This window comes from Zalophus californianus, chromosome 17 (genome assembly GCF_009762305.2).
Source record: "Zalophus californianus isolate mZalCal1 chromosome 17, mZalCal1.pri.v2, whole genome shotgun sequence".
NCBI classification, from domain to species: domain Eukaryota; kingdom Metazoa; phylum Chordata; class Mammalia; order Carnivora; family Otariidae; genus Zalophus; species Zalophus californianus.
The window spans coordinates 45,432,533-45,458,908 of NC_045611.1; the positions used below are offsets into that span (position 1 = coordinate 45,432,533).

Genomic DNA, 26,376 nt, shown 5'->3' on the forward strand with positions numbered 1-26,376 from the left:
TATCAGCAAATAAAAAAATTAAAATACCAAGTGATGAAGTATTAGAATACAGATGATATGTTGATAAACTGCTGGTAAGAATTTAACTGTTACAACCATATTGAAAACCGGTTCAGCATTATCTAGGAAATTTGAAGATACACACATATCCTATGGTCTGGCAATTGATTTGCATGTTTATACCCTAGGAAAGCATGCATATGTGCACCAGAGTACTCATAAAAACATGTTTAGAGCAGCCCTTTCAAGTGAGCCCAAAAGAAGAAACAACCAATGTCCAAATATATAACTGTGGTTTATAACAATAAGGATAAGCCTAAGACATACAATATTGTGTGGAAAAAAAAAAAAAAGACTCAAAACAACATTACCCAGCACAATTTCATTTCTATATAGTTAAAAAGACAAAACTAAACTATATTATTTAGGGATGTGTAGATATACAATAAACTGTTTGGTTTGTTTTTTTTAAACACCAACAAGAAAATACATTATCACCAAAGTCAGAATTAGGGTTACCTAAAGAGGTGAAGAGTGTAGGTTTATTCTCAGGGCAGGTAGAACAGAGGCTTCTGGAGGGCTGAAACAAGTTTTTGTCATATAGAGGTTCCCTTTATAATTCTTAAACTCTATGTCTATATTTTAAACACTTTGTGTATGTATGTAATATTCAGGAATTTTTAACCAAGGAAAAACTAATTATATCATAGCTATAAATTTTAGTGAAAATATAAAAATTTGAAATGATAAATGCTATGAGATTCTGATCTTGAAAATAATGTATACTGTATGTACACAGGAAATGTGTTAGAAGGAAATCAATCAATATATTGACAATGGTTATATCAGCGTGGTAGTTTACTTTTGCTCTCTGTAACTTCCCATTTTCCAAATTATTTAAAATAATCATGTGTACGTGTCTATGTGTGTGTGTTTAAAAAGAAGCAAAAGCTTAATACATTGGAGAAATTGAGCTATTTTCTAAATTAGTATGTGAACACTATGTAGAAGGAAATGAGGGGAAATGTTGGGATTTGTGTGCCCACCCCTAAAGCTTCCCATCATTTTCTTTAATGGAAATTTGTCCAGGTCACATAGATGAATCTGTGTTATACACGAGGCCATCCAGAAGAAGAAAAGCTTAAAAAGGAAACCCCCTCACACCTTCTATTTGGCTTCCTCAACAGCCATTCCTCCTCCTTCTTCTGGGGACCTATCTGAGAAGAGCAGAGCTGAGGAAGGAGAAAGGAATCATGAGATGCCAGGCCTTTCTTGTGGCTTAGACTGACCAGAGCAGTAGTAGGTCTGGACTCATACCTACCACCCATGGAGAGGAGGGATGGAGTCTAGGCTGTTCACAATATTCCTGTCGGAGCATGTCAGAAGGGGAGAAGTCTCTGCTGTCCAAAACCAAAATCTTGTCTTGATCTCAGACAACTACTGGGACAACACACACTGCCACCCTGGCAATGCTTACTGGCACCCTCCAACTGCACACACGGTTCCACAAAAAGTTACGTGTTCCCACTCACACGTCCTCACAAAGGCTTAGGTTGCTAACACAACCGCAACCACAAACACACACACACTCCTCAGATAACAGTCATGGCCGCATAATCAGACTCTGTACACTCCCCACCTCCTACACACAATGTCACACAAAAGGAACGCACACACTCACAGACCCGCCGTGGGGACAGTCACACCTGACACACACAGAGACGCACAGTCAGAACCGCACACCTACAACAGGGACATCCAGCCACACCTGTAAACAGAGGTCCGCGCATGGTCAGTCGCAATGACACACCCACCCCAGGGACAATCACACCCCTACACAGAGCGCCGTACAGTCACATAAGGTCACAGCCGCACACATGGAATCCTGTTCCTCTTGTCCCTTCCCCCAGTCCCACGAACTCACACGCGCCGTTGAGTCCAGACCCGCCCAGACCACCCCTTCAGGCTGCTCCTCCCCAACCCACGGACGCACCTGCGCAGCCTGGTCGAGCCCCCAACACTTAGGCCGCTCACCTTGTAGTTCCCCTTGCCGGGAGGCCGAGAATCGGGCAGGCGAGTGAAGGAGCGGCCCTGTTCCTCCGGAGGCCTCTGGGAAGTGTAGTCCGGAAGCAGGTCGGCTCAGACAAGATGGCGCCTGGCGCTTCGCTTTACTGCCCGCGCATAAACCTGGGCCAAGCCGATATCCCTGCTCCCCCTCTCCAGATCGCTGCAGGGGGTCTTCTACCTCCAAATGCAGTCTCCGAGTCGGGTTCCCACAGGAGACAGCCCACACATCCTGGAGATACGGTTCCTCCATGGGCCCTGCCAGTGCCTGGGAGCCACATGTTTCCCAAGAAATAGAAAAAGGTTGCCGCGTTCTCACGGAAGTTGATTAGAGCCGCAAGAACTTCTGGGAAATGTAGTCTAGAGGTGGAAAGGGTGAAGCTACCTCCCATGTAGCTTGTCTTGGTTGACTGCGCTAAGCTTGCCCACAGTGAAGAATGGAGCCTCACCCAAGATTCTTTTAGAACTTGTATCTTTTAACCTTAAAAATAAAAGTGTCAATTACTTTACCACCAAAATGGGTTGTTGGGAATAACAGAATTGCAATTCAGGAGGAGAATGTTCTGCCAAAATGGTAAGCAAGTCCAGCAAACAAAGGAGAGGGACAACTCTTTCGTGGAAAAGGAGGAAGTTGGGAAGTTGTTTTGAAGGAAAATCCGTTGGAGAAAACCAGGGTGATAATGGTTTATCATTGCCAAACTGCAGGGGTAGTCAGTTTCTTGTAGGTGATACAATGTACATCTTTCCCCTTGGGCCTGTAATTTACATTCTTTCCTGTTGAGGGTCCTTAATTGACAATTCTTCCTATAACTGACAGACCCTCTTCTAGCCTCCTGACTCTACTTTAATGAGGTTTCTCCTTATTAATTTTCACATAACCTACTGAGAGCTGGGACCTGGGACCTGGGAGTGATTGACTAAATTGCCATTTTTGCCTTCCTCAGTGGATGAGTGTGTAGCAGGACCTGGACACTGCTCATGGAACAGAAATCTGGGTGTCTCAGCCCGAATCCCACAAGAAAAACTGAAGGTGAGTAATCCAAAAGCTTGGAAGGGGGCTGATGGCAGGTTGTCTGGAGTGTCAGGCTGTGTGTATGTGTATGTAATAGTGGTGACTCAGAAGATGGCCCCAATGTGTGTAAGGCAATATGTGAATTTGGATGAGTTACCTCATTTTCTTCATTTGCAAACTAATGATACTTGGAGTGCATGTTCTGGTACCATCAGTTTTACTTGACCTTTGGAGAATCAAAAAAGCAAACCAACTGGTCTGACACATAGTTTCAAATATGTTTTTTTATAAGATCATGTCTCTGTTCCTTGCATATGGCTATGGATCCCACACCCTCCAATGCCTTAGGGATCTTGTTTTCATGTGTACAATTTCAGTCTCCTTCTACAGCATTTGGAGTTGTATTTTATTCCTCTCCAGTCTTCTATGGTTTGATCCCTGACTCCCCCAATTGGAAAAAAAAAAAAAAAAGACTTAATAGTATGGTAAGTACAACAGCTTAGATATGAATCCTACCCCTTTAACCTCTTGGAAACAATTAAAAGTCACAAATGGGGACCAAAACAGAAAAATCCAGTTTCAGCCCATAGGGGTGCTTGGGTGGCTCAGTCAGTTGGGTGTGTCCAACTCTTGATTTCAGCTGAGGTCATGATCTCAGGGTTGTAAGATCGGGCCCCATGCTCAGCCCCCTCCGCTTGGGATTCTCACTGTCTCTCCCTCTCTCTGTTCCTGCCCCTCCTCCTGACCCGGCTGATGCTCTCTCTAAAACACACACACACACACACACACACGCCTGTAACTCCAAAATAAATGTGAGTACTTCCTAATACAGTTGACATTAGGTAGAAGAATGTCAGAGAATGAGAGCTGGTAAGCAGAGGTGAGAAGTGGTGCTTAGAAGCTGATGAAGCCTATTAGAAAAGATTCCAGAAATGGTGGAGGGCAGAAATGGTGGGGGCAAGAGGCAGAGCGGAATAACTTCAAGAAGACTAGGAGCTTATCTTGAAGGATAAACTTTGGAAAGGGAAATGACATGAAGATAGTAGAGGTCAAGCAGAGTGATATCAGGTGGAACCCATGTGCCAAGATCAGGACAGTCATGTTTAAGGGAAAATTGATTTGGAAAACTAAAATGTGTCTTTAAGATAAAATAAGACGAGTGTCCAGAGAAAACCTCAAGTTGCTTAAAGGAGAGAAACGTCAACTAGTGTCAAGTTTATTATACTCAAAAATATTTAGCACCACAAATCAGTGTAACAAAACTAAAAGGATAATCAAGGGAGTGAAAGCCAAAGATTTTTGTCCAGAGTCAACGTGCAATTTAAGTATAGGTATAATTTAGAGTCACCCTAAAAGAAGAATAAGAGTCACCCTAAAATAAGAATGTTGAGAGCCAACAGTAGTAATATAAAGGTGGGTTTGTGCAAATAGAAAAACACAGAGGATGGCTATTAAAATTTAAAAAGGGCTAAAAACAAACCAAACCCCTAAAAGATACTAAAGTGTTGGCTGAGCCTGGTACGAGTGGAAGAGGATGGAGGAAATAAACTAGAATAAGTAGGACTTGGTGGAAGAAGAGTTTGCACGAGAATTATTTAGGACAGGAAAGAAGAGTATGGATGCAGCTATTACAGAGATGAGAGTAGAAAAGAACTATGAGGAAGAGAGTAAAATGTGAAATGAAATGGCTGGTTATGAAGATTGTGTGCTTCTGATTATGACAATCCTGAGATTGAAATCCCAGTCCTGAAAATTACCGTCTATGACCTTGAACTAATGATGTGTGCTCTATGCACAACATATTCTATATCATCAAAAATCTTCATAACGGTTTTTTTTTCAGGAGTGCCATATGGATCAAGGAAAACATGTATAAAGCTTACACAAAATAAGTCCCCAAAAGCTATTACATTAAACACTTCCCAACTCATTCTTTAAGGCCAATATTAAACATGGAGTTACTGTATGACCCCATAATTTCACTCCTATACATACACCCAAGAACACTGGAAATGTATATTCATGCAAAAATTTGCACACGATTGTTCATTGCAGCATTATTTACAATAGCCAAAAGTGGAAACAACCCAAATGCCTATAAATAGATGAATGGACAAAGAAAATGTGGTATACCCATACAATATAATTTGGCAATAAAAAATACATGCCACAACACAGATAGTCCTTGAAAACATTATGCTGAGTAAAGGAGCCAGTCACAGAAGACCACATTACATTAATAAGATATGTCCAGAATAGGCAAGTCTAGAGATTCAGAGAGTAAATCAGAGTTACTTAGGGTTGGCAGGGTTAGGACAAATTGGGAGTGATTGCTGGTAGGTATAGGGTTTCTTCTTGGGGTGATAAAAATGTTCTTAAATTAAATAATGAGGACAGTCATACAGTTTGGGGGTTACAATTTTTCCACATCCTTGAAAACAGCTATTTTTCCATTTGTTAAAATTATAGCCATTCTAGTGGGTGTGAAGTGATACATCATTGTGGTTTTGATTTGCTTTTCCCTGATCATTAAAGATGTTTAGTGTCTTTTCATATAATTATTGGTCATTTGTATACCTTCTTTGGAGAAATGTCTATTCAGATCCTTTGCCCATTTAAAAATTGAGTTAGTTGCCTATTATTGAGTTGTCAGAGTATATTTTGGATAGAAGTTCCTTAATAGATACATGATTTGCAAATATATTCTTTCATTTGGTGGGATGTCTTTGCACTTCTTAGAAGGTGTCCTTTGAAGCACAGAATATTTAATGATCTTGAAATGAAAGTTATCTAATTCTTTTGTTGGTCATGCTCTTGATGTTATATCTAAGTATCCTTTGGTAGTCTGAGACTATGATGATTTGCTCCTGTGTTTTCTTCAGAGAGTTTTACAGAAGTCTTCCTACCTTGTATTATGCTAAGTGAAATAAGTCAGAGAAAGACAAATACCATATGATCTCACTCATATGTGGAATTTTAGAAAGATAATAGATGAACATATGGGAAGAGAGAAAAGAAAAAAAGGAGAAAGGGAAACAAGCCATAAGTAACTCAACGGTAGAGAACAAACACGGTTGATGGAGGGAGGTGAGTGGGGGATGGACTAGATGGGGGATGGGTATTAAAGAGAGCACTTGTTGTGATGACCACTGGGTGCTATATGTAAGTGATGAATCACTGAATTCTACTCCAGAAATCAATATTACATTGTATGTTAACTAACAAAATTTAAGTTAAAAAAGTTATAACTCTTGAATTTAGCAGTTTGATCCATTTTGAGTTAATTTTTATAAAGGATAAGAGATAAGGGCCCAACATCATTCTTTGCAGGTGGCTATGCTGTTGTTGCAGCACATTTATTTAAAAACCTGCTCAATTTTTCTCAACTGAATCATCAATATTGATTGATCTTATAGATGTTTGGGTTTATTTCTGCACTCTCAATTCTATTCCATTGATCTATGTTCCCATCCTTGTACCAATATAATAGTGTGTGATTGTCCTTATAGTAACTTTAAAATAGAGAAGTAGGAGTCCTCCTACTTTGTTTTCCTTTTTCAAGATTGTTTTGGTTCTTCTGGATCCCTTGCAATTGCGTATGAATTTAGAATCAGCTTGTCAGTTTTTACAAATAAGTCATCTGGGATTCTGATGGAATTATTTTGAATCTATAGATCAACTTGGGGAGTACTACCATCTTAACAGTATTAAGTCTTCCTATCTATACACTTGGGATGTTTTTTCATTTGCTTAAGTCTTTTAAAATTTTAAAATTTATTTAACCAGATGTTTTGTAGTTTTCTAAGTTTTACACTTTTTGGTTAAATTTATTCCTAAGTAGGGGCAGTGGGTCATTTGGTTAAGGGTCTGCCTTTGGCTCAGGTCATGATCCCACAGGGTCCTGGGATGGAGCCCCGGGATCCCTGCTCAGCAGGAGAAGTCTGCTTCTCCCTCTGCCTCTGCCCCTCCCCCTGCCTTTGTGCTCTCTCCCTCAAGTAAATAAAATCTTTAAATAAATAAATAAATTTATTCCTAAATATATTATTATTTTGATACTGTTGTAAATGAAATTGTTTTTAATTTCATTTTCAGATTGTACATTGTGAGTTTATATAAATACAACTGATTTTTTTCTACAATAGAGCTACTCAATATTTGTATATATTGTGAAATGATCACAATAAGTCTAGTTAACATCTATCACTACACATAGTTACAAATTTTTTTCTTGTGATAAGAATTTTTAAGATCTATCCTCTCAGCAACTTCCAAATATACAAAACAATAGTACTAACTATTGTCACCATACTGTATATCACATCTTTAGAACTTACCTATACCTAGACCTTTGACCACCTTCACCCATTTTACCCACCCAAACCCCTCACTTCTGGCAACCACCAATCTGTTCTCTGTACCTATGAATTTGGGTTTTGTTTTAGATTCTGTGAGATCATACAGTATTTATCTTTCTCTGTCTGATTGATTTCACTTAGCATAATGCCCTCAAGATCCATCTATGCTACTTTCTAAATATATCATAGTTTCCTTTTCCATTCATCCATTAATGAACACTTCGGTTGCTTCCATGTCTTGGCTATTGTAAATAGTGCTTCAGTGAACATTGCATGCATACACCTTTTTGAGTTAGTGTTTTCATTTCCTTTGGATAAATACCCAGAAGTGGAATTGCTGTATCATTTGGTAGTTCTACTTTTAATTATTTGAAGAAAGTCTATACTGTTTTCCATAATGGTTAACCAATTTACATTTCCACCAATAGTGCATAAAATATCCCTTTTCTCCACTTCCTTGCCAATGCTTATTTCATGTCTTTTTGATAATAGTCATCCTATCAGGTATGAGGGGATATCTCATTGTGGTTTTGATTTGCATTTCCTTGATATGCTGAGCACATTTTCATGTCCTTATTGATCCTTTGTATGTCTTCTTTGGGAAAATGTCTATTCGGGTCCTCTGCCCGTTTTTTTTTTTTTTTAAAGATTTTATTTATCTGACAGTGTGAGACACAGCGAGAGAGGGAACACAAGCAGGGGGAGTAGGAGAGGGAGAAGCAGGCTTCCCACGGAGCGGGGAGCCCGATGCGGGGCTCGATCCCAGGACCCTGGCATCATGACCTGAGCTGAAGGCAGACGCTTAAATTTTTTGTTTGTTTTTCTATTGAGTTGCATGGCTTCTTTATATATTTTGGATATCAATCCCTTATCAGATATAAAGTTTGCAAATATTTTCTTTGATTCAATAGGTTACCTCTTTATTTTGTTGATGGTTTCCTTTGCTGTGCTTTTTCATTTGATGTAGTCTACTTGTTGTTTTTGCTTTTGGTGTCAAATCCAAAAACTCATCACCAAGACTAATATCAAAGAGCTAACAGCTCTGCTTATTTCTAGGAGTTTTATAGTTTCAGGTTTTACATTCAAGTCTTTAATCCATTTTGAGTTAATTTTTGGGCATGGCATAAGAGAGTGGTCCAGTTTAATTTTTTGCATGTCGCTGTCCAGTTTTCCAACACCAAAAATTACCATATGATCCAGCAATTTGTAAATTTTGTATATATACAGAAGAATTGAGAACAAGCTCTCAAAGAGATATTTGTACTCCCATGTTCATAACAGCATTATCCACAATAGCCACGTGTCCATTGATGGATGAATGGTTTCACAAAATTTACATAGAATATTATTCAGCCTTAATAAGGAGGAAGATTCTTCAATATGCTACAATATGGATGGACCTCGAGGACATTATGCTAAGTGACATGATCCAGTCACAAAAAGACAAATGCTGTATGATTCCACTTATATGAGGTACCTAGAGTAGTCAAATTCATAGAGACAGAAAGTAGATGGTAGATGCTGGAAGATGGGGAAAAGGAGGAATAGAATTTTTATTTAATGAACATAGAGTTTTAGTTTTGCAAGATGAAAAGAGTTATGGAGATTGGTTGTACAACAATGTGATGTATTTAACACTACTGAACTGTACACTTAAAGAGAGTTAAGATGAAAATATTATGTATATTTTATAACAATTTTAAAAACTCTGTACCTGAATATAGCAGTTTTGTTCATAATAACCCAAATCTGGAAACAATCCAGATATCCTCCAATGATAAATGATTACAGTGTGGGATAGCCATACCATGGAATATTACTCATCAATAAAATGAAATGATCTATTGATTCACACAACAACTTGTATGAATATATAGAGAATTATACTGAGTGGAAAAAAAATCATAAAAGATTATCTACTGTGTGATTCCATTTTACATATAACTTTATTTATTTATTTATTTAGATTTTATTTATTTGACAGAGAGAGATGCCCAACAACTGAGCCACCCAGGCGCCGCTATATATAACATTCTTTATTTTTTTAAATTTTTTTAAAGATTTTATTTATTTAATTGACAGAGAGAGAGACAGAGAGAGAGGGAACACAAGCAGGGGGAGTGGGAGAGGGAGAAGCAGGCTTCCTGCCGAGCAGGGAGCCCGATGCGGGGCTGGAGCCCGATGCGGGGCTCGATCCCAGGACCCTGGGATCATGACCTGAGCCGAAGGCAGTCGCTTAACCAACTGAGCCACCCAGGCACCCCTATATAACATTCTTTAAATGACAAAATGTAGAAATGGAGAACAGAATAGTGGTTACCAGAGATTAAGGAGGGGGTGAAGTTGAGAGGGAAATGAGTATGACTAGGAAAACATGAAGGATCCTTATGGTAATGGGCATGTTTTGTATCTTGACTATATCAAGGTCATATACTTAGACCTTGTGATATTATACTATAATTTTGCAAGATGTTACTATTGATAGAAACTGCATTAAGTATACACAAGATTTCTGTATTTTTTTTTTTGAGAGTGAGCACAAGTGGGGTGGGGAGTGCCAAGGGAGAAGGAGAGACTCTCAAGCAGACTGCACTGAGCGCAGAACCCGACAAGGGACTATAGTCTTAACTGGTCAGTCTGGAGTTTTCTGGTCAGCACCAATGAGGTAATCTGCTACATAAGGCAAAGGAAGATGAGGTAATCCTTTCTTTCATTTTCCTTTCCCCTATCGTCCTATAAATGCCTTCCATTTTGCACAGCTCCTTTGAGCTCCTATTTACTTGTCAGGTGGGATGCTGCCCAATTCATGAATGGTTCTTTGAAAATTAGTAATGGGAAACCTAACTAAAATGGATTCAGGAGGTTTGGGCAGGGACACTCTTGTCCTAGCATTGGTAGTCAATTGCAGACCCAGCAGGGAGATATTGACTTGACCTTGCATGTGGAAACTACTATTCCAGGCAAAGAACAGACTTTCCTTATCCCCAGGGCAACAGCTCAGCCAATGAGAAGCCACCATACTTTGAACTCCCAGTTTACTCCAATGGACTTTTAACAGCCTTCCCAACTTAACTCTTTTGTCCTTAAAAAAAAGCTCACCACCTCTCCTTTGTCTCCTGGACTTGCCTAAGGGTTTTGCCTTGGCTTGTGATTGTCTTTTATTCCTAAATAAACCTATCTTTTGCTGATAAAATATTCAATAAAGTCAATCAAATCTTCAAATTGACTCAGTTGAATTTTGTGTTGCTTTTTTTTTAACAGGGTCTGAAATGCCCAGTGTTTATCATCCACTTGGTTAAGCACAGATCTCAGCCACCATAAAAATGCCTACCCAGGAAATCAACCTCTGAGTACCCCTAGTAAGGCCAAGTCCCATGCCCAGACTTGGTGGAGTACAAAGTCCTTTCCACCAGATTCCTCGTGTTTTCATCTCCAGACCACAGTTTTTCAGATAGCTCTGCAACTTCCCACATCAGGTTCTTTCAGGGACTTTGAGTTTTTTCCTGCATCAATCACACACTCAGGCCGGTGGGCCACACTTGGGAGCCCTCGATCGGATTCTAGACCGAAATTCCTGAAGCGTGGAGACAGGAATTCAGATTCCGCCCGGGCGGCGCCATTTTTTCCGCGCAGTCTGGCTCCAGACTACATTTCCCAGAGGTCCCGCGACCCTACTCAACTTACAGTTTTGAGTTTGTTCCCACGCAAGCTGGACTTTAACCTCCCCGCGGAGAGTAGGGGGAGCCTGTGGTAGGCGTGGCTCTGCTCGGCTTGTTTGGAGCTAACCCTGGAGTGGCTCGAGGTGAGGCAACTTGAGCCCTTGGGGAAGCGGAGCGGATGCAAAGCTTCAGGCCGCTGAGCCTGGAGCGGGCTGAGGGGTAGAGGTTGTGGCTGCGGGTGGGTGTGAGTGTGTGACGGTGTGCGGCGCCTGTGACCTTGCGTTTGACAATCATGTCCCCGTGGCGGGTGTATGATTGTGACGTTGTGTGACTGTGTGTGTGTAGGTGCGGGGAGCCCGTGTCTCTGCTGGTATGACTGTGTGTATCCCTGGTGTGGTTCATCTCCGAGAAACCGTGTGTGCGAGTGTGTGGTGCCTACGACAGTACAGGTGTCGTGTGTGTATGCGAGGTGAGTGTGCGATTGTGACCGTGACCGTGGCATTGCGTGTATGGTTATGGAGTGCCTTCGACTGCCACTGTGACTCCAATACTCTGTCCCAGGAGACCCCTGTAACTCAAGACCCATTCTGGTCAGTCCTTCCCTGAGACAGCCTCTTCTGACCTCCCTCCTCTCTTGATGGGAGGAGTGGGACTAAGACAGGGCTTGGGCACCGTTTTTGCCGAAAATTTTAACAAGCAGTCTTAGCGGCAGCCAGTTCTGGCTTGAGGTTGAGCAGCCTAGTCTGTGTTGTCTTGGACCATATCAACTTGATTCTTGCTTTAGATCAGGAGAAGTGGGGATGCCTGGGTGGCTCAGTCCATTAAGCGTCTGCCTTCGGCTCAGGTCACGATCCTAGACTCCTAAGATAGAGCCCACATCGGGCTCCCTGCTCTGCGGGAAGCCCGCTTCTCCGTCTGTCACTCCCCCTGCTTGTGCTCTCTCTTTCTCTCTCTGACAAATAAATAAATAAATAAAAACTTTAAAAAAAATTTTCAGGAGAAGTGAAAATATGAAGTAGGTTGTGATGGTGCTTGCAAGTAAGATAATGATGATCAGTGTATTCAAGTGATCTAGAGCAGTAATTATTAAGCTTAGAGCAGTTTCCAGAGTATGAAAATCCCCTTCAAACCGTAAAGTACAACTTCTGCAGCTACTTGATTTTGTGCTTCATCCCCCCACCCCAGTACTTGCCTGAGAATCACAAGGTGGGGGGGAAACATGACCCTCATGCTAAAATAATAATAATAAAAACATTTTTTTAAGTGAAAGACCAGGCCTAAAATCAAAATCTTGGAATGACCTTTAAGGTGATAATATCCAAAAACAACAGTGGGGATATGGTTAAGTTAATCCAGGCCATATCCATGTAATAGAATTTTTTACAATGAATACATATTGTTTTTTTTCAGAGTTTTTTCAGAGTTTGTGTAATCTTTTTAATGTTCTAAAACATGTCGGTGGTATTTGCTTCAGTCACATTGATTTTCTTAATGGCCTATATTCCTGTCACAGGCATGTGTTTACAGCCTATTCATAATTTTCTTACCATATAGGATGCTTCTACCCTATCTCTAATTTTTTTTCACGAAATAAAAATGACTTTATAGTCTGTTTTTCTGATGACAGTATTACAGACTTAATGAAAAACAATCAGAAACTTGAGATTATAAAGAATCAGATTTAAATTACCTATAATTTCATCATCCAGAAGTACTCATTATTTTCAAGAATGTATTTCCAAATTTTTGCTTGCATGGTTCTATAGTTTAATTGGGTGAGATTACAATACACTCACCTTCTGTTACTTGCCTGCCCCTTCCTCTTCGTGGATAGGCACTATCATAATTAATAATTGTGTTGAATTGTGATCATAATGTATTTTATATATTTTGGATATTAACCCTTTATCAGATATGTCATTTGCAAATATCTTCTCCCATTCCCTGGGTTGCCTTTTAGTTTTGTTGATTGTTTCCCTCGCTGTGCAGAAGCTTTATTTTGATGTAGTCCCAATAGTCTATTTTTGCTTTTATTTCTCTTACCTCAAGAGACCTGTCTGGAAAGATGCTGTTACAACTGATGTCAGAGAAATTACTGCCTGTGGTCTCTCCTAGGAATTTTATGGTTTTAGATCTCAAATTTAGGTCTTTAATTCATTTTGAGTTTGTTTTTATGTAGTAAGAAAGTGGTCCAGTTTCATTCTTTTGCATGTAGCTGTTGAGTTTTCCCAACACCATTTGTTGAAGAGACTGTCTTTTCCCCATTGTATATTCTTCCCTTTTTTGTCAAAGATTAATTTAACAAATTTTAGGAGTGTTTGTTCTAGTTCTGGGAAAAATACTGTTGGTATTTTGATAGGGATTGCATTAAATCTATAAATTGCTTTGGGTAGTATAGACATTTTAACAATATTTGTTCTTCCAATCCATGATATACAGTTGTTCTTGAATGTCATAGACTTTGATGTCTCCTCCCAAAACGGGAAAAATGAAACATGTAGGGAGAGTAAAGGGACGCTGGTCTTATAAATCTGGAAGTCACTTCAGCTGGAGAGGGAGGGGCTTGCAACAAAGAAGGAATTGTAGCAACAATAACCTGTTTCTTTGTCTGCATCTCTCTGATCAGAAGCAACAATCCGCAATCAGAGCGGAGATCCCCAATATCTGGAGGACAGGGTCCTTTTCTCTCACCCTGGCTCCTGGAAGCTATGTGCAAGCAACTCCAGGAACACATGCACAGGTGCCTGCCACTTGACTGGGAATGGCCATTGGATATTACTACTTTGCTAAGAGCTGAAATTGACCAAAAGTGACTAGAATTTATTATACAAGCCTTTCTCTGCAAGCCTTCGATAGACTCCAGAGTTTTTGTTTTTTTTAAAAGAGAGAAAGAGCACACACCCAATTGTGGGGTGGGGCCGTGCAGAGGGAGGGGAAGAGAATCTTAATCAGGCTCCACACCCAGCACGGAGACTGACGTCAACAGGGCTCAGTCTCATGACCCGGAGATCATGACCTGAGCCAAAATCAAGAGTAGGATGCTTAATCTACTGAGCCACCCAGGTGCCCCTGACTCCAGAGTTCTAAAAGTTACATCACATTCTGCCAGCACAATTGTTGTCTAGATGAGGAAACAGATTGCTGGTTCTTCCTACTCTGCCATCTCCCAGAATCTGAGATCTTCTATATTTCTTTATTTCAAGAGTGTTCAATGGTACAGTTATAAAAGCTTCTTTTTTTTTAAGATTTTATTTATTTATTTGAGAGAGAGAGAATGAGAGAGAGCACATGAGAGGGGTTAGGGTCAGAGGGAGAAGCAGACTCCCTGCTGAGCAGGGAGCCCGATGTGGGACTCGATCCAGGGACTCCAGGATCATGACCTGAGCCAAAGGCAGTTGCCTAACCAACTGAGCCACCCAGGTGTCCTATAAAAGCTTCTTTAAAGGCATTGATAATTTCAACCATCTATGTCATTTTAGCATTTGCATCTATTGGTTGTCTTTGTCCTTACAAGTTGAAGTTTTTCTAGTTCTTTGTATGATGAATTTTTTTTTTTTTTTTTTTTTGCTGTATGTTTGGAAGGCTGTTCATTCAAGGGGCATAACGCTGGTCCTTAGTGTAGGAGACAGCCATTATGTTCTACATTCCCTCATGTGTCCTTTGTGTTTATGTATGTGAGTAGATGGCATAGGCAAGGAGAGTAGGAATAGGAAGGAGAGTGAAAGTGATAGTTTTTTTTTTCATTTTTATTGTAAAATGTAATAGATGCGGAAAACTGCACAATGTAAACATATAGCTTAATGAATTATTGTACGGCCAATACTCTTGTAGTAATGGGAGTCATATTTAACCTGATGATTCAGAGACCTGTTAGCAAGTCTTATTTCTCACTGCCTTTTCTTTTCCTTCCTTGGTTTGTCTTCTCTGAACCAAGCCTGTCTCCAAGGGAAGAGAGAATAAAGCTGAAGAGAGAAGAAAGAAGAGTAGAACTGAATAGTGCTTATGATCCTGAGTCATGACTGAGGTTATTGGTGTTTTCTCTCTCTTCAGGATTACAATAATTTCTTTCCATGCCATTATATTAGATTTCCTTATCCTGAAACTTTCTTTCACACTGAGCCCCATCCAGGAGTCTGGTTCCAAGCTTCTCCTTTCCAACAGTGGTGGGACACATAGTCCAGAGCCTTGCTCCATACCATTCTCTTCTTTTTACACCTTTACATACTCATTCAATGAATCAGTTGGCAACCTTGTGCTCAGTCTTTTAATAGGAGCACTTCCCTCAAGGAACCAGGAAGTCATCCCTCATCAGATTTGGGGTTTAGTGAAGTAGAGATATATGAATTTCATAAATAATATATAACTTTGTTTTTCAGCAAGCAGTGATGTTCAGAGATGTGGCTGTAGACTTCTCACAGGAGGAGTGGGAATTTTAGGACTTGAAGCAGAGGAACTTGTACAGAGATGTGATGTTGGAGAACTACAGCCACTTGGTCTCATTGGGTAAGGATGCTCCCCCCAACCCCCAGTAATTAAGATTCCGCTTTATATACAGACCTGTGTATAGACAACTTTTGTATATGCATATAGGATAGTTTTTTTTTTTAATTTACACAACAGTACATAAAAGTAGTTGATACTGAAAAAAACTCTTCTACCTAGAATGCCTCCATCCTCTGCTGTAAATTTTCTGGATGCCATTCTGACTTTCTGCTTCTGAACAGAGCAATTTGAACTTTGTAGAACTGGAAATGGGCAGTCCTTTTGTACTGTGGCTAAAGCTTCATCTTCCCCACCCTTTAGACAATCTTGACATATTTCTCTGAGTTTTCCACTTCTTTACCAAGGAATTGGGTCTGAAGTTTGGATATCCTTGGCATAACTAAGTCCTATTTCCATTTTTGTTGTTGTCAACAGGACTCTCTCTTTCTAAACCAACTTTGATTTCCTTTTTGGAACAAGATAATGAGCCTTGGATTGTTGAGAAAGAGTCACCAAAAAGCCTATACCCAGGTAGGTGAGGGAAACTTAGAGAGGGGGAAGCTGCTGCAGGAATAGACCACCTGCTCAGTGAGATGATAGCCCTTAGGCAAGACTGTCCAGAATGTTCTTCAAAGAGGGAGGTGTCCTCTTTTTTTCCCCAGTGACGAGTGTTCTGGCTATAATTTAGATCCAGTTATTTCCCTGTTCCTCTTTCTCTTTTGGTCTTGTATAGTTTATCCATCTTCTGATGTATGTATTCTTTTCTCTAAATATTACTCATATTATTTTAGCTACTTTCCAGTAATCTGCCCCCCTTTCTTTACTAGTTTCTCTCTCTTCTTTTGAAAGATTTTACTTATTCAAGAGAGAAACAGAAAGAGCATGAGCAGAGGGAGGAGCAGAGAGAGAGAGAGGGAGAGGGACAAAGCAGACTCCCCACTGAGCCAGGAGCCCAATGTGGGGTTCAATTCCAGGACCCTGAGGTCATGACCTGAGCTGAAGTCAGATGCTTAACTGACTAAGCTACCCAGGTGCCCCTACTAGTTTCTCTTTGATTCAATGTTTTATTTATTCATTTTTTAATTTCTCAGATTATAGAATATGTTCATTTTTCTATTGTGGTAGGAAAAAACAACATACATAACAATTTGCCGTCTTAACCATTTTTAAGTGTTCAGTATAGAATTAATTATGCATATAAGTTGTCCAACAGAGCTATAGAATTTTTTCATCTTGCAAAATTGAAACTCTATACTCATTAACAGTCACTCCCTTTCCCCTCCTCCTTATCACCTGGCAACCATTTTACTGTCCGTTTCTAAGAGTTTGACTGCTTTAGATATCTCATATAAGTGGAATCATGCACTCTTTGTCTTTTTGTGACTGGGTTATTTCACTTCACATAATGTCCTCAAGGTTCATCCATATGAAGGTTGTAGCATATGACAGGTTTCCTTTTTAAGGCCAAATAATATTCCATTGTATGTATATACCATATTTTCTTTATCCATTCTATTGTCAGGACATTAGGTTACTTCTACTTCTTGGCTATTGTGAATAATGTTGCAATGAACATGGGTGTGCAAATATCTCTTCAAAATCCTGTTTTCAATTCTTTTGGATATATACCCAGAAGTGGAATTGCTGGATCATATGGTACCTCTATTTTAATATTTTGAGAAACCTCTATATTGTTTTCCATAGTGGCTGCACCATATAACATTCCCACCCACAGTGCATGAGGGTTTCAATTTCTCTACATCTTGTCAACACTCATTATTTTCTGTTCTCTTTTTGATTAGTGGCCATCCTAATGAATATGAGGTTGATATCTTGTTATGGTTTTGTTTTGCATTTCCCTGATGATTAGTGATACCTTTTCATGTGCTTGTTAGCCATTTGTATTTCTTTTTTGGAGAAATGTCTATTCAAGTCCTTTGCCCACTTTTAAATCAGATTGGGTTTTTTTTTTTTTAATTGTTGTTGAGTTGTAGGGATTCTTTGTGTATTCTGGATATTGACTCCTTACCAGGTATATGGTTAGTAAATATTTCTCCCATTCTGTGACTGCCTTTTCACTCTCTGGACTGTTTCCTTTGTTGTGATATTTTTAAGTTTGATGTAGTCCAATCTTTGTGTTTTTACTTTTGGTGTCATATCCAGGAAATCATTGCCAAATGCAATGTCATGAAGCTTTCCCCCTATGCTTTCTTCTAGGAGTTTTAAGTTTCAGGTTTTATCTTTAGGACTTTAGTCCATTCTTAGTTTATTTTTGTGTATGGTATAAGGTAAGGATCCAGCTTCATTCTTTTGCATGTGGATATCCAGTTTTCCCAGCACCATTTGTTGAAGAGACTGTCCTTTCCCTGTTGGGTAGCTGTGACATCCTTGTTGAAAATCATTTGATGATATATGCAACTCATTTATTTATTTTTGCTAGTCTACTTATCTTTTTAAGTTTTTATTTAAATTCCAGTTAGTTGGGAGGGAGGCAAGATGGCGGTAGAGTAGGGGACCTCATTTCATCTGGTCCCTTGAATTTAGCTAGATAACTATCAAAGCATTCTGAACATCCGTGAATTCAGCCTGAGATATAAATTCCAGTTAGTTAACATACAGCGTAATGTTAGTTTGAGATGTACAATTTAGTGATGCAACACTTCCATACAATACCCAGTGCTCATCACAACAAGTGCACCCTTTAGTCCCCATCACATATTTAACCCACTCCTCCACCTGCCTCCCCTCTGGTAACCATCAGTTTGTTCTCTATAATTAGGAGTTGGAAATGGCTAAAACTAACAACACAAGAAACAACAGGTGTTGGTGAGGATGTGGAAAAAGGGGAACACTTTTGCACTGTCGGTGGCAATGCAAACTGGTACAGCCACTCTGGAAAACAGTATGGAGGCTCCTCAAAAAGTTAAAAATAGAACTACCATATGATCCAGCAATTGCACTACTGGGTATTTACAAAAATACTAATTCTAAGGGATACATGCACCCTGACATTTATAGCAGTATTATCTACAACAGCCAAATTATGGAAAGAGCCCAAATGTCCATGAGCTGATGAATGGTTAAAGATATGGTATATATAAACAATAGAATATTACTCAGCCATAAAAAGGATGAAATCTAGCCTACTTATTTTTGAAGTTAAAGTGCCAAAAATTTGGGGGTGCCTGGGTGGCTCAGATGGTTAAGCATCTGCCTTCGGCTCAGGTCATGATCCTGGGGTCCTGGGATCGAGCCCCACATCAGGCTCCTGGCTCAGCGGGGAGCCTGCTTCTCCCTGCTTCTCCCTCTCCCTCTGCCTCTCCCCCTGCTCATGCTCTCTCTCTCTCTCTCTCTGTATCTCTGTGTCTCAAATGAATAAATAAAATCTTTAAAAAAAAGGTGCCAAAAATTTGTCAAATGCAGAGAAAGCCATTTAAAGAATTAGATTAAGAAGTTGGAGGGTGTCCCTCTCATCTACCCCTTAAACATATCCCCTGCCTCCTCTTCATTAGTATTTACTGGTTTGCTAATTTGTACATTAATACTTTACCAGATGATTAAAAAAAGTTCCTAAGTAATTTACTGTATAATAAGAGAACCACAAATAACTTCCAAAAGGTACAGAGAAATCAAAAGAAAGTGAGGCTTAAAGATGTAGCCATGGGATTTATCAAAGTGGAGCCAGTAGGTGGAATGTGGGAGTGAGGAGACCGTCAGAGATTGCAAATAAAGCCTCATTGTATGTGCTGAGGAAGAGGAGGTAAAGTAGAACTTAGATATGAAGGCTGAGGATTAGGAGAGTGCAGGGCCAGAAAACCAAGGCCTAATTATCAAAAAGGTCAGCAGTGGCACATATCTGTGAAAACAGGAGGATAAAGAGCCACCAAAGGCTGTTGCATTTTACATGTCGTCTTCAAGGACCTTAAAGGTTCATTGAGCAGAAGTGAGATTACAAACGAAAGGCACCAAATAATTATTCTTCATTTGAAATGTGAGGGATAGAGAATAAATAGTTTTTCTTTATTAAAAAAAATACATTTCTGAGATCTTAGGGGCATGTTTCAAATATTTTAGTCATAATATATTGTGAAGTTAAATGAAGCATATATTTGTTTAAATATGATATTGAAGGGCATCTGGGTGGTTCAGTTGGTTAAGCGTCTACCTTTGGTTCAGGTCATGATCTCTGGGTCCTGGGATTGAGTTCCACATTGGACTCCCTGCTCAGTGGGGAGTTTGCTTCTCCCTCTACCCCTCCCCCCCGCTTGTGATCTCTCACTCTCTCAAATAAATAAAACTTTTTTTATTTAAAGATTTTTATTTATTGAGAGAGAGAGAGAGAATGGTAGAGAGAGAGCATGAGAGGGAAGAAGGTCAGAGGGAGAGACAGACTCCCCGCTGAGCAGGGAGCCCGACGTGGGACTCGATCCCAGGACTCCAGGATCATGACCTGAGCGAAAGGCAGCCGCCCAACCAACTGAACCATCCAGGCACCCTAAATAAATAAAACTTTAAAAAAATAAAAAATAAATATGATATTGAGCATTTTATAAACTTTATGTATGTAGGAAAAGAGGGAATAGAAGTCACATTTTTCTTGCTTAAAGAAAATTTGCAATTTGGTGGAAGTAAATCTTGTTGTTTTTGGAAATACTATATAGCACTATTCTTTTTAACTTTAAAAGTTTATAAATATTGGGTTGCCTGGGTGGCTCAATCAGTTGAGCGTTGGACTCTTGGTTTCGGCTCAGGTCATGATCTCAGGGTCGTGGGATCAAGCCCCATGTTGGGCTCTGCACTCAGCACGGAGTCTGCTTGAGATTCTCTCCCTCCCTGCCCCCCCCAAAATAAATAAATAAATCTTTTAAAAAGGTTTATAAATATTTAGTAAAATATAAGAAAATGCAAACTTGTATCAACTAGAGAAAATCACAGGATTGCACCGTGCAAACTGCACTGTATCATGGATAAGTTTCCTTATTTGTAAACATGAATCTGGATCACAATTTTTAGTTTCTTAGTATTCTGTCATATGGACTTTTTCAGGTACTTAACCAAAATCCCAATGATAAATATGGAGATTATCTTTAAAAATTTGCTATTAAAAATACAGCTTTACCACTTCACAGCTACTAAGATGGCTATAATTGTTAGCAAGGATGTGGAGAAGCTAGAACCCTCATACACTGCTGGTGGGAATGTAAGGTGGGGCAGCTATTCTGTTTGACAGTTTCTCAAAAGGTTAAACATAGAGTTAACATTTTACCCAGGAATTATACTCCTAGGTATTTACACAAGAAAATCAAATGTCCCCAGAAAAACTTGTACATGACTGTTCATTTCAGCATTATTCACAATAGCCAAAAAGTAGAAACAACTCAAATGTACATATTAGCTGATGAACAGAAAAATAAAATATGATATAGCCATACAATGTAATATTATTTGTCACTAGAAAGGAGTGAAGTACTAATATACACCACAATATGGATGACCCTTGAAAACATATGTTAAGTAAAAGAAGCCAGACACAGAAGACTATATATTGTATGATTCCATTTATATAAAATGTCCAGAACAGGCAAGTCTGTAGAGATACAAAGTAGATTAGTTGTTGCCTAGGGCTGGTGAGATTGGGGGCAATGGGAAGTTACTGCTGAAGGATATAGCTTTCTTTTCAAGATGATGAAAATGTTCTAAACTTGACTGTGGTGATGGTTGCTCAACTGTGTAAATATACTAAAAATCACTGAATTATGTTCTCTAAATGAGTGAATTGTATGGAGTGTAATTTGTATCTCAATAAAGCTGTTAGAAAAGAACATGACCTCCATTACTCTCTTCTTAATTATACCCTTCTCTGATTTTTAAAAATTATTTTTAATTACAAAAGGTATATATACATACATTCTTCCTTTGTAAAAACAGGTATTACATTGATTGATTGGCCATCTATATGTCTTCTTTGGAAAAATGTCTATTTAGGTCCTCTGCCCATTTTTTAATCGTTTTTAATCGTTTGTGGGGATTTTTGGTGTTGAATTGTATGTTGTTTAAAGATTTTTTTTTTTAATTTGAAAGAGAGCAGAGTGAGCGAGAGAGAACACAAGTGGGGGGAGGGGCGGAGGAAGAGGGAGAAGCAGTCTCCGCACTGAGCAGGGAGCCCAATGCGGGACTCCATCCCATGACCCTGGGATCATGACCTGAGCCAAAGGTGGACGCTTAACTGACTGAACCACCCAGATTCCCCATCCACCAATCTACTTTCTATTCGTATGAGTTCAGCTTTTTAGATTTCACATATAAATGAGATCACTTTCTCTGGATGACTTATTTCACTATGCATAATGCCCTCAAGGTTCATCCATGTTGTCACAAATGGCAGGATTTCCTTCTTTTTTATGGCTGAATATAAACACCACCTTTTCTTTATCCATTCATGTGTCAGGGGACACATAAGTTGTTCCATGTCTTGGCTATTGCGACTAATGCTACAATGAACATGGGGGTACAGATATCTCTTCAAGATAGTGATTTCATTTCCTTTGGATACATACTCAGAAGTAGGATGATTGGATCATATAGCAGTTCAATTTTTAATTATTTGAGGAACCTCAATACTGTTTTCCGCAGTGGTTGTAATAATTTACATTCCCACCAACATTGTACAAGGGTTCCCTTTTCTCCACATCCTGGCCAGCACTTATCGCCTGGCATTTTGATAATAGCCATTCTGTCAGGCATGAGGTGATATCTCATTGTGGTTTTGATTTGCATGTCCCTAATGATTAGTGATGTTGAGTACATTTTCATGGACTCAGCCATTTGTATGTCTTCTTTGGAAAAAATGTCTATTCAGGTCCTTTTCCCATTTCTTAATCACACTGTTTTTTTGCTGTTGAGTTGTATGCGTTCCTTATATGTTTCGGATATTAAACCCTTATCAGATACATGGTTTGCAAATATTTTCTCCCTATATGAGAAATCATTTATGCTTGGGATTATCAGCAGTGGACATTAAGAGAAGAGAAAAAAAATCAAAGACCTATTTAAGAGCTAGGCAAGATTTTCTGAATGTTGAAGAAGTTGATGCTAGAATAATGTTTACCCTTTGGCCTATGCTTTTCAGCCTGGCACTACTTTGATGTCTTCAAAATAGTTTGCGTTATCCAATTTCATCATTTTTGTGAAAATATTTTTTCCTTATTACAATTAACACTTATTAAAATAGCATTTATTTTTTAGGGACTTTACCCAAATTATTCTCTTCTTTTTATTATAGAAATTTTCAAATATTTGCAAAAGTAAAGAGAATAATACAATAATGTACCTATCACCGAGCTTCAGACAGTTTCCATTATTTTCCCAAACTCACCCTAAATTACTCTTAATTTTAGCAATTAACTTATGTTAGGTGTTACTATCATTTTACAGATATGGAAGTGGGACTTAGAGATTGTAAGTAATTCTTCCAGTGACACAATTCTTGTAATTAACAGAGCCGAGACTTGAAATCCAGTCTCTGTGATACAGTTCCTTGGATCTTCCCTCTACACCACTTTGCATTTTATTCTGTCATGCTATCTGAAGGTTGCTTTCACTTCAGACTGTCAGTGGCTATTGCCATCGGTGAGTCTACTTGTTTCTTTTCCTTGGTGAGCATCTTTACATGCCAAGCAAATAAATGGTATTTTACACAGTCTCTACTCTAGATATAAAAACTACCTCCTTGTCATCTGCTCATAGCAGACTCATTGAGCCCTTTGAACTTTCCCCAGGATATTTTCCACTTTGAAATGCCATCGTCTTGCTTCATCAACTAACACCCAACACTCTTTTTATTACAGAATTTCTGGCTTACTAGCCACCAAGACACCCTTTGTCCTGTTGGCGGGTGTCCTCTAGTTTCCCCACATCAGCAAATCTATATGTTCATAATCACATGAAACTTAAGTTATATAATTTTGCTACAATGCATAGAACATCATAAAGATTCTTTTAAAATAATGATTATGGAACTTAATTGTTTTCCCTATTAACTTCCTGATATTTTCCTATATCCCCATTCTAATTCCTTTTCCTTAACCCTCACCATTCAATAGTTACTTATTGGACACCTGTTATATGTGTGTGTGTGTGTGTGTGTGTGTATATGATAGATATTGTGCTAAAAAGCTGATTAGATAATAGTGAAACAAACATGGTGCCTTCCAATAGGAATCTTATAGCATAGAAATGTAGAAAATGAGAAAATGAGAAAAATAAATGAGGGAAAAATTATGAAGATTATGGTTAATCATCCCGGACTAGAATAAGATTTGGTGTTGTCTGACGCTGTTTGAGAGGAGGGATTTTCAGTGTTATTTGTAATTATATTTACACTGAGAGCAGAAGGATGAGAAGGGGCCAGCCATACAAAGACAGTACCTGCCAGAACAGCAATGCAAATCACGCTAATGTAGAAAAGTTTTTTATCTGCTTTTGGAACAGAGCATAGTGAACTGGGGAAGAGCATGGTTCAGTGATATGTTAGCTAGGGCCAGCTCATGACATCACCTTAGAGTTAATGTTAAGTTATTCAAACGTTATACTAAGTGCAAAAGAAAACCTTAGTGATTTTCCACTTTCAGATTACATCAGAATCACTAGAGATCTTTCTTAAAGTCAAGGCCTGTTCCTGTAGATTTTGATTCAATTGCTTTGAAGTGATACTTCTACCATTTGTATTTTTAACAAGCTTACCAGTAATTCTGATCTGAAGCAACATTTTAGAAACAATTAACCTGCTTCTTTAATCACCTTCTTTGTCCACGTTCACCTTCCATGGTTATATTTGAGATCTTTCCAAGCCATCAATTTCTTATAAGTATTGTGTTAATATCCCTATTTCAGAAATTTTGTTCTTCCAGGAACTGGAAAAAATGCATGTTTTCTTTCTCTCTCACTGCTCAGATGTGAAATCCCAATGTGCAACAAAGGAGTTATCATCAAAGGATGACAATTATGAAATGAAGTTATCTCAAAGGAAGAAAATGGAAAGACTTACAAGCCATGACTTTGGATGTTCCATTTTTCAAGATGATTGGAAGTATAATCATCATTTTCAGACAGAACAGAGAAATCAAGAAGAATATCTTAAAGCTGTGACAGTCACCCATGAAAATATGCAAAGTCTCAGTCAACGAATATCCTATAGTCTACATCAGATATATCATACTGGGCAAAAACCCTATGAATGCAGAGAATGTGGGAAAGTCTTCAATTACCACTCGCTGCTAATTCACCATGGGAGAAATCACACCAAAGAAAAATGCTATGAATGTAAGGATTGTGGAAAGGCTTTTAGCAGTTGCTCAAAATTTACTGGACATCAGAGAATTCATAATGGAGAAAAACTCTATGAATGTAATGAGTGTGGGAAAGCTTTCCACCACCCCTCAAATCTCATTCGACATCAGAGAATTCATAGTGGAGAAAGACCCTATGAATGTAAAGAATGTGGAAAGGCTTTTAGTCGTGGCTCACACCTTACTCTACACCAGAGAATTCATACTGGAGAAAACCCTATGAATGCAAAGAATGCAGAAAAGCTTTCAGTTACCACTCATCCCTCATTCGACATGAAAAAAACACATACTAAAGAAAAACACTATGAATGTAAAGAATGTGGGAAGGCTTTTAGCAACAGCTCAGTTCTTAGGGACATCAGAGAGTTCACAGTGGAGAAAGACCCTATGAATGTGGGGAATGTGGGAAAGCCTTCCATCACCACTCAATCCTTATTCAACCTCAGAGAATTCACACTGGAGAAAGACCCTATGAATGTTAACAATTGTAATAAAGCCTTCCATTATCATTCAAATCTTATCGGACATCAAAATATTCATTCCAGAGCAAAACTCTTTTGAGTGTAAGGAATGTAGACAGTCCTTTAGTCATAACAGAGAACTTTCACACCATCATCGAATTCATACTGGTGAAAAACTTTATGAATGTAAGGAATGTGGCAAATCTTTTGGTCAAGGAGCACAACTTATTCATCATCAGATAATTCACACTGGTGAGAAACCCTATGAATGTAAGGAGTGTGGGAAGGCCTTTATCCGTGGTTTGTGTCTTACTAGACATGAGAAAATTCATATTAGAGAAAGAAAATCTCTAGTATTGTAATGAATATAGACAATCCTTTGCTTCTAAGTAATCTCTTATGGGACATCAGATAATTACTAGATGAGAACTCTGAATGCAGCAAGTATAGGAAGGTCTTTTGCTTTATTTTATAATTTGCATCAGAGAATTCATGCAGGAGAAAGGTCACATGAATGTAATATATAATAAATTTTTATTTATCTTAATTCTTACCATGTCAATGATTTATATTAGCATGAAATTATACTCATGTAAATAATGTGGAAAACTTAGTTTGTACTTTATTGTAATTAGTGGATTTATGATAAAGACAGTCTTTATAATGAATGTAACAAATGTAGGAAACCATTACAAAGATTTTACTTAACTTTAGGGCATTATAAAAACATTCTTTAATATGAAAAATATGGGGAAGTCATCGGTAACCACTTATCTTTTATTGAGCATAAAAAAAAAGCCACCCCACTTTGACAGAAAGGCAGTAGAATGATAAATCAAGTAAAAAAGTTGAGCTAAAACAAAATACACTATTAACTTGGTAATTTAAGGAAAAAACTAAAAGTTCAAAATATAGAATCTTTAGTAGTGAATGAGATTGAGAGTACTACATATCAAATGCTGTGTAATGTGACCCAAAGCTGTACTGATAGAAAAA

The 26,376-nt window shown here is 38.7% G+C and overlaps 2 protein-coding genes across 2 annotated transcripts in view; one reads left to right on the top strand and one right to left on the bottom strand.

The window, feature by feature from the left end:
- LOC113935420 overlaps nucleotides 1-11,238 on the bottom strand; it is a 93,359-nt gene extending 82,121 nt beyond the window's left edge. Inside the window, exons 1-2 of the mRNA XM_035724896.1 lie at nucleotides 11,116-11,238; nucleotides 2,035-2,545 (exon numbers count right to left, since the gene is read on the bottom strand). The gene's annotated coding sequence lies outside the window, so the exon portion shown is untranslated. The remainder of the gene's footprint in view (nucleotides 1-2,034; nucleotides 2,546-11,115) is intronic.
- On the top strand, nucleotides 10,526-25,927 carry LOC113935621 (zinc finger protein 566-like). Its single transcript, XM_035725298.1, is given in 8 exon segments — nucleotides 10,526-11,233; nucleotides 15,025-15,114; nucleotides 15,467-15,593; nucleotides 16,008-16,103; nucleotides 24,525-25,127; nucleotides 25,130-25,197; nucleotides 25,199-25,268; nucleotides 25,271-25,927. Coding segments are annotated over 6 exon segments (1,002 nt in total). The 5' UTR covers nucleotides 10,526-11,233; nucleotides 15,025-15,114; nucleotides 15,467-15,559; the 3' UTR covers nucleotides 25,402-25,927.
- The last annotated feature ends 449 nt before the right edge of the window (nucleotides 25,928-26,376 follow it).